This window comes from Octopus bimaculoides, chromosome 3 (assembly GCF_001194135.2).
Source record: "Octopus bimaculoides isolate UCB-OBI-ISO-001 chromosome 3, ASM119413v2, whole genome shotgun sequence".
Classification (NCBI taxonomy): domain Eukaryota; kingdom Metazoa; phylum Mollusca; class Cephalopoda; order Octopoda; family Octopodidae; genus Octopus; species Octopus bimaculoides.
Genome location: NC_068983.1, coordinates 166,341,395 through 166,350,349, shown reverse-complemented (window position 1 = coordinate 166,350,349; position 8,955 = coordinate 166,341,395). Strand labels below are relative to the sequence as shown.

Sequence of the window (8,955 nt, the reverse complement as noted above, 5' to 3'; positions counted from 1 at the left end):
CCCACACACACACACATACACATATGGAAAAGACAGAAAAAGCAGGACAAAGGAAAGTTGTTTTAAGAAATTGTTCTTTTAAAAATAATTGTCATCTTGGTTAGGTTTTCATCTGCTTTCATGTTATGAAGATGTTGTTAGCACAGCTGACATATTGGAACCTAAACTAGTAACATGGATGCTATGCTGGAGATTTTATTTGAACCAGCCCTCTTAACTAGTGTTTGTGCGATTTAAAGGAGTGAGTGTGTGTGGGTATTTAGGGAAACTTTAGGGAGTGCAGGCAGTATATTTTCCATCCATCTTATTGGAAAGATGTTGATTTTTAAGAAAGGTCATACAGTGTAAAGTTATTAACTGCTAAAATAGATTAAATGTTTTAACAAAGGAAGACATTTATTGCTATCAATTAGACAGCATTATCCGTAACCTAGAATGTGTGTACTACATAAATCTTGTGTAAATGTCATTGGCTTAGAAAAAGATTCTTTTTTTATAGATTTTCATGTATAAAATTTAAGAAGTTAGAAATCATTTTTTTTATCGAATGAGATTTCTTTCACAGTTCCATCATTAACAGATATCTTTACTGATGACATCTGATAGTTGCTCAACCTTTGTTAACATCAAGCAAATTTTTGAATGAAAATTAAAATGTTATGAAGTTAGACAAAAATATAAAAGTTCTTAACCCCACTACCAAAAAAAAAAAAAAAAAGTATTTTTAGAAAAAAAAGAAAGAAATTCTTTTATGGTACCATATTCCTCTTTTGTAATTTAGAGAGATTAGTTTTCAATAAATATTTCACTACCAACCAACCGACCAGTCAGCCAGTTTAAAATAAGACACAATGCTAGCAAGTATTAGTTCTTATTTGGGAATAATCAAACTTTGACTTTCCCACTATTAACAATATTTAAAACTCCTTTCTTTTCCACGTTACAACCTTTTAAATAAGAAAGTACTTCAACCCATAAGGATAAATTTAAGTAATCATTTACATATTTACTATATTTTTACATTATTATTATTATTATTATTATTATCATTTGATTTCTTTTTAATTAATTGCAGCTTGAGTAAATTGAAGGAACTAATGAATCTAATAAGTCTAGTGTTCTCTTTGTACATGAGAACATTTTAATTTTATAATGATTGAATTTGTAATACCATACACAACATTCTAGAACAATGGGCTAATTGATCTTTAGGGTGGGGTGGTGGGGTCAGAAATATAGGATATCTGAGAATCAGTTTTCAGGAACAATTCTTTAAAAAAATTAACTTTAATATAATAAGAGTTTCTTTTTTTCTTGCTTTCTTTGAATGTTACAGTTTTTTGTTTTTAATATGTATTTCAAAGAAAACTGTTTTTGAAGAAATTGTGATTAATCTATTTTCTATTTTAGTAACTATGTTTGTTCTTTTCATTTCATTTCATTTTTTCATTTCATCTAGTTTACTGCAACATGTTGACAAAAGTCAAGACTACTGTGGTTCCATTCAGAACATTGGAACATCTAAAGTCAGGTAAGCAACATGAAATATATTCAGTGGGAGATTATTTATGAAGTAAGGTGTTGTGGGGTAGAAAAACAAAATAATTATTCAAGAAAAACAAATTATGTTGAAAACAAACTAATTACATGGGTGTGAGTTTATTTGAAAACATGTTATTTGAAGACTAAGTATTAAAATGAATATGTATGTGGTATGATATGAATGTAGAAAAATATTAAAAATGATGTTAAATAAAAAAATTTGATGACTACTGCATCAATAAAGGAAGTAACTATAGATTGAAAGTATATAATATTATTCAGACCAGTCCAGGCATGGCTGTATGGTTAAGAAATTCCCTTCCTGAACTTGTAGTTTTTGGTTCAGTGTCACAGTATAGCATTTTGATCAGATGACTTTGGGTTGACTAAGACATTGGGAATGGATTTGGTAGAGAGAAAGTGAAAGAAACCCATCATGTGTGTGTTTGTGTCTATATGTCTTCATATAGATGATGATGATGATGATTATAATGATGCTTGTATGGCTTGGATGAAGTTTTCTTCAGCAGGATGCCTTTCCTGTCACCAACCTTAACCTGTTTCAAAGCAAGTTAATATTTCCCTATGGTCAAACATGCTTCTACAAAATATTGGAAAGGAATGACACTGCTTGTATGACAATGACATACATTTACAACAAAGTGTCAAGACAAAAGGAGACATGAATGTAGACGTGTACACACAACACATGCATACATGCACACACACACACACACATACACACACACGCATGCCCCCCCCCCACACATATATACATTTATGTATCTATGTTTAATGTATGTGTGTATGTATATATGTGTGTTTGTGTGTGTGTGTGTGTGTGTGTGTGTGTGTAGATACACACATTTTGAAGTTTTGGAAATGACCCATTAATCTATTTTCAGTTTTTTTGACTTAAAAATCGAACTAAACCCCAGTATATTGTGAAGTTGTTGGCATTCATAAAGCTATTTGAGCTACTCTAACTCTTTATAGATGTCTACAGGCTTCAAAACACTGTATCATTTAACATTCATTTTCCATGTTGGCTTGGGTTGGATGGTTTGACGGGATCCAGCAAGCCAGAAGACTGTGTTGAGCTCTTTTGGTTTAGTTTCTATGGCTTGATTCCCTTCCTAACACCAACCACTTTTACAAGTGTACTGAGTGCTTTTTCTATGACATTGGCACCAGTGAAATCATCAAGTAAACACATAAGAGAAAGAAAAAGAAGCTGCCATCTCCTAGTGAGAGATCGTATTATGCCAGGTATTGAGAGGTTACAGTATGATAGAGGGGACAGGCACAACAAGATACATAGCTGCTTTGCATAAGAGTGGGTGGGAGTAGCTGGAAAGAAGATAGGAATGTTGGTAATGAGGTGTCTTTTACAAGAAGGTGAGTTTAAGAGAGAATATGGATTGAGGATGATGATGATGATGATGAGAAGGTGTGGTGGTGGTGGTGGTGGAAAAACTGTGGGGGTGGGAGAGAAGGGCATGGAATGGCTGTGTAGTAAGAAGTTTGCTTCGTAACCATATGGTTAGGTATTCAGTCCCATTGCATGATACCTTGAGCAAGTGTCTTCTATAGCCTTGGGTCTACCATAGGCTTATGAGTGGATTTGAAAGAATCCTTACCACTGCTTGACAACTAGTGTTAATGTATTTATGTTACCATAACTTAGTGGTTTGGCAGAAGAGACCAATAAAATAAGTACCAGGTTTTAAAGAAAAAAGTATTGGGATTGATCCAGTTGACCAAAAATTCAAGGTTGATGCCCCAGCATGGCCACAGTCTAATGACTAAAGCAAATAAAAGATGGAATGGTCAGCTGAGTCCATCAGCATTTCTGGGTTGAGGCACCATGCTGCATCCAATTTTCCCACACATATTTTCTGACATGCTTGCGGGTAAACTATTATATATCCTCAGCATTCACTTCTTGCTGCTTTACGTATATAATTTGACACTGTTCACACACTGTCATACAAACGTTTACTTTTTCCACTACAAAAGCTATAGTTTGGTTGTATGTAGAGATGTATCAATGTACAACACAGAAATGTCAAACGCACATGCTGATCTAAATAACCACCATCATCATTGTAGTTTTAACGTCCCCCTTTTCCTAGATGAAATTTGCTGAGGCAAATTTTCCATAGCCAGATGCCTTCCTGTTCCAGCCTTCATTGACCAGACATGTTTTTGCAGAATTTTGGAAGTGAACATCACCACTTGTATGATGATAACACTTACAACCATCATGTGATGCCAAAATCTGAGTACATACACACATGCATGTGCACACATGCATGGACGCGCGCGCACACACACACACACACACACACACACACACACACACACACACGCACAAGGCTTTCGCTGGCCAAGGTCTATAGGAGAAGATACTTAAGTTGCCACACAGTGGTGTTAAACTCAAAATCATGTGGCTGGGAATCTTCTTTACCACATAGCTGTGCTTGTACCGTTTAATTTTATAAAAGCAATAGCGATATATGCCCGCACATACACACTCCCTCCCTCCCTCCCCATTCTCTCTCTTTCTCTCCAAATTTCATCACAAAAACATATACATCCTGTCTCTTTTATGCCCTGCATTTACAAATGTATTTTTATAGTTGCCACTAATTACATATAAAAAGAAGCAGAATGAAACCTATTTTATGTAAAGCTATAACCCCATGATATGTAAATATGTTGTCAATGACATTTTAGCAGAGAAGAGAGTTTATTGTGTTAAAAGGGGAACAAGTTTGAAGCAATATTAGAGCTGTCACTGCTCTGTTAATATTTTACTGTTATTAATCTTTAGAGAGAATTGCAAATTGTTCTTTAATATGAAACCATATTCTGTTTAAAAAGAATTCCAAGGAAGTTTATTTCCATATCTAAATAATCTGGTAAAACAAAAAGTTGATTTTTGTTTTGTGTAGAGATATTCTGTGGAGCTGGTTTCATTACACTTTGATGTATATTTCATATGTAGGTCTTTCAAGATAAATAGTCAACCTATTATGGAGATTCTGTTAAAATAGAAAAATTAAAACAGAATTACCACACTTTCCCAAACATTGCAGCTCATAAATAAACATTTTCTGAGAAATATTTTGTCAAAATTTTGAGTATTTGCTGCCCCCCCCCTTTTTTTAAAAACTCAAGCATTTGAATATATTACGAGAAGGAATAAAGCATGCATCAATTAAAAGAATAAATTGTACACAGAAACATACAGAAATATTTGTTTTTAGTATATATATTCTAATGAGTTTTGTTTTCTCTTAAATTCTCTATAAAAACTGAAGAACTTTGGAGGGCAAGGATAACAGTATAGGAAGGAAGACAATTTATTGTTGGGTAGGGAATGGTAGTCATCTATGATAAATGATTATGTATGCATTTTGTTGTAATGTGTATGTTTAAAGAAGTTTTCCTACAGAAATATTTTCAAATGTTTCCAAAAGTAATATTGTAATATGAGCCAAGTCCACAGTTACTGACCATAAGCATTTCCTTTTAGTCAGGTTGCTAACACACTGGAGAGAGGCATGAATGTTTCACAATCTTATTCTTTTCTCCTGTGAAACTTATATGTTATAAGCTATTGTACCAGTGCAAGAAATTAATACTTATTAGCTTTAAATAATCGTCTTTTTATGTGCAACTTTCATGCCAACTTGTGCTGGATGGTTTGACAGGATCATACAGGTCAGAGGACTGCATTGTGCTCCAGTGTCTATTTTGCCATGGCTTCTATTGCTGGATGTCTTTTCTAACTCCATCTACTTTACAGAGAGTACAGGGTGCTTTTTTTCATGGCACCAGCACTAATGAGGTTGCCACATAGCTTGTAAGACTAAGATCCCTTTCAACTGAGGGGGAGGGGCACAATAGAAGATGTGTTTTGTGTTAACATCACACAATAGTCATAAACAAGTGTTACCTCATACAAATGGTGTTCTTTGTTTCCAGTCTTCCACATAAATGTGTAGCTGTAGGGAAATAATACCTTTGCTTGCAAACAGAGGTGAGCGTTGGTGACAGAAAGAGCATCCTCTGCAGGAAACCGTCTTCAATGGATTCTGTCTGATCCATGCAAGTGGACATTCGTGGTTAGATGATTCGGCATCTATTTCTAGCATATAGGAGTCCACTTTTGCTGGTCATTCCTCTTATTTTTGTATGTAATATAATTTTAATCTTCGGATTTTTTAATATGCTAGACCACTGGTTTTAATTGATTAATATCAATTTCTACCCTCATTAATAAATAATGAGGACAATGATATAGGAATAATATAAGAATTATATTTTCTAAGGTTACCTGGAAAAGATAGTCCACTGTATTGTGAGATTACTCTCTTTCAGAAATAATGTTTGTTAATTCTTATTATTATCATTATTATTAATGAGGTGGATAGCTGGTAGAATTGTTTGCATGTCAGGCAAAATGCTTAGCAGCATTTTGTCTGTCTTTATGTTCTGAGTTCAAATTCCACTAAGGTTGACTTTGCCTTTCATCCTTTCAGGGTCAATGAAACAAGCACCAGCTAATTACTGGGTTGAGATAATTGAGTTACCCGTCCTCCAAAATTTGAAATCATTATTATTATTATTATTATTATTATTATTATTATTATTATTATTATTAAGGCAGCAAACTGGCAGAATTATTAGCATTGAAGGCAAAATACTTATCAGTATTTCTTCTGGCTCTTCATCTTCTCAGCTCAAATTCTGCCAAGGTTGACTTTGCCTTTTATCCTTTTGAGGGTCAATGAAAAAAAAGGTGCCAGTCAAGCACTGGGATTAATGTAATCAACCGTCCCTCCCCACTCAGGCCTTGTGCACATAGCAGAAAGGATTATTATTATTATTACTGAAATGGTGAGCTGGCAGAACCATTAACATGCCAAACAAAATGCTTGCTAGCATTTTGTCCAGCTTTGTTTTCTGAGTTCAAATTTCACTGAGGTCAATTTTGCCTTTCGTCCTTTTAAGGTTGATAAGATAAGGACCAGTTTAACATTGGGGGTGGATGTAATAGAGTAACCCTGCTCCCCCCAAATTTCAGTAGTAGAAATATTGTTATTAGTGGGTAAGCTGGCAGAATTGTTAGCATATTGGACAAAACACTTAGCAGCAGCAGCATTGCTTCTGGCTCTTTATCTTCTGATTTCAAATACTTCTGAGTCAACTTTGCCTTTCGTCTTTCTGAGAACAATAAAATGAAAACCATTCAAATACTGGATTGATGTAATTGGCTCCCCCCCCCCCACCATTCCTAATAACATGCCGGCCTTGTGCTACAATTTGACACCATTATTATGATTTAGCTATATAAGGCAAAAATAAAGCTGCTTTTCATTTGAATGTCTTAGTTGCAACTACAAGCTCCAGTGCTTGTTAATAACTAGTTTTTAGTAATTTCCTTATAAAATGGAGGGTTTTTTTTAAAGCCATTCTGTTTTTATGTAATGTTACTGTTACGCCTATTTAAATGGCCATGAATATCAGCCTTGAACTCTTAATATAAAAGATATTACTGTTGTTGAATTTTTGGAATCTCACCTATTTAAAAGTGCTTTGACTTTTTAGTAGTGTTGCATTGGGAAAAAGTATTACTGGAACCTAATTTTGTGTGAGAAAAATAAAACAAGTTTTTTTTTATTTTTATTATTCATTTTGCTTGTAATTGAATTATTCAAAGTACAAGAAGAAATATTTTAGTGTTTAGCCAGTACTGCAGTACTGTGTGCAGAAAATATTTAAAATCTTAGTTGGGTACACAGGTTTGACTTAGGTAGTTTGATATCAATATGGAATTACATTGGATCATTTGACAAATTTAGTAAATTGAATTATTGGCTACTTTAGAATTTAACTTTTACCAGATTCTTCAAGATAAAACCGTTGCTCTTTTACATAATCATTTAAAATTTAATATTTGGTTTTATTGGTTACACATGAGAACTTTTATTACTTTGGCTATAGAAAAAGGTATGGTGTCCTGTGCTCTGAATTGCAATATTTTCTGAGATCAGTTTTATTTATCATTCTTTAGGGGTCAATAAATAAATACCAGCTAGGGACTAAGATGGATTTAATTGATGTTACTCTCTTTTCAAAAGAAGTATGTAGTCAGTTGTAAGGGTAAAGTAAATTATAGCTGGGAGTCAATTGTGGCCAAGAAGTCAGTTGTGGATTTGTGAGAAGCCATTTTGATTTCTGTATCATTCTTCTGCACGTAAATATGTTGGAGGCCTATGAAATATTTTTTGCATTCTTTTACATGGAAGAAAAAGGAGACAGGAAAGATGAAGGCAGTATGCCATAAGAGGTGGCTTCAGAGAATATTGTTGTACATACAAAATTGAATTTTGGTAAAAAAAAAATTACGATTGGGTTTCCATATTCATGTATCTAGTGATGGCATATAATATGACAATTCTAGAAATCCGAAACTATTGTAACCAAAATGTAAGTGACAAAGTAAGAATTTTAAATTTAGCCGAATAACTGAATATTATCAGCATATGAATGTAAAAATACAAGACTAATGTCATATGAAACACAGATAAGAATGGAACACCTATTTCTGTGTGTGTAATTAGTAATTTCTAGTCATGTTTTATGGTTGTAAAGCAGACAAGTTTTTGTGATAAGTATTAGGGATTGTTTCTTATAATAGAAATAAGAACCAGAGCCTTTTGTTAGTTGTTTTATGGTATTTTAGATGGGGTTGAACACCCATGATCCTTTCAATGATTAGATAAAATAGACTGTCCACTGGAACTAACAAAGCTATTGATTAGTTTTCCTATTTTTGCAGTACTGGTTAGTTATTAAAAGTTAGTTGATAAAACCATGTTTTCCTCTTAACTGACAAACTTGTTTAACCTATGCATTGAAATTAACTTGCTAATGGAACTTATAAGTTAAAAGTCCTGGGTAAGTGATGTTCCATGAGGAAGAATGCTATTTGCTCCAAGCTACATACTATCACCTTACTAATGGATCTATATTAAGATAGTATTGATTTTAAATTAATACATTTCTTTAAAAAAAGCACTTGGATGCTTCTAGATAAAGTGTATCAAATGTGAAAATGTTTCTCTGTTTAAGTAAGAAGAGAAGCACGTGTTGTATTGATTTTTCCAAACTGTGTCATTTTCTACACTGTCTCCTCCCTGGACTCTTCACCTCTCCTACCATTCATCTGTCTTATTTTTAGATAAGAGATAAGGTGGGAGTGATTAAACAATTGTTTCTCCTCTCATCATTCTTTAATCATTATTGACATCTATGTCAGGCTATTATATACAATAAGTTACAAATAAAGATAATGAGGTATATATATATATATATATATATATATATATATATATATAT

At 33.3% G+C, this 8,955-nt stretch overlaps 1 protein-coding gene across 8 annotated transcripts in view; it reads left to right on the top strand.

Moving 5' to 3' along the window:
* The window catches only part of LOC106867341 (rho GTPase-activating protein 39), a 452,309-nt gene that overhangs the window by 164,996 nt on the left and 278,358 nt on the right, over positions 1–8,955 (top strand). For all 8 annotated transcript variants that reach the window (XM_052966674.1, XM_052966678.1, XM_052966677.1 and 5 more), the window contains one exon: positions 1,460–1,531. In XM_052966674.1, the coding sequence (XP_052822634.1) occupies positions 1,460–1,531 (72 nt within the window). The remainder of the gene's footprint in view (positions 1–1,459; positions 1,532–8,955) is intronic.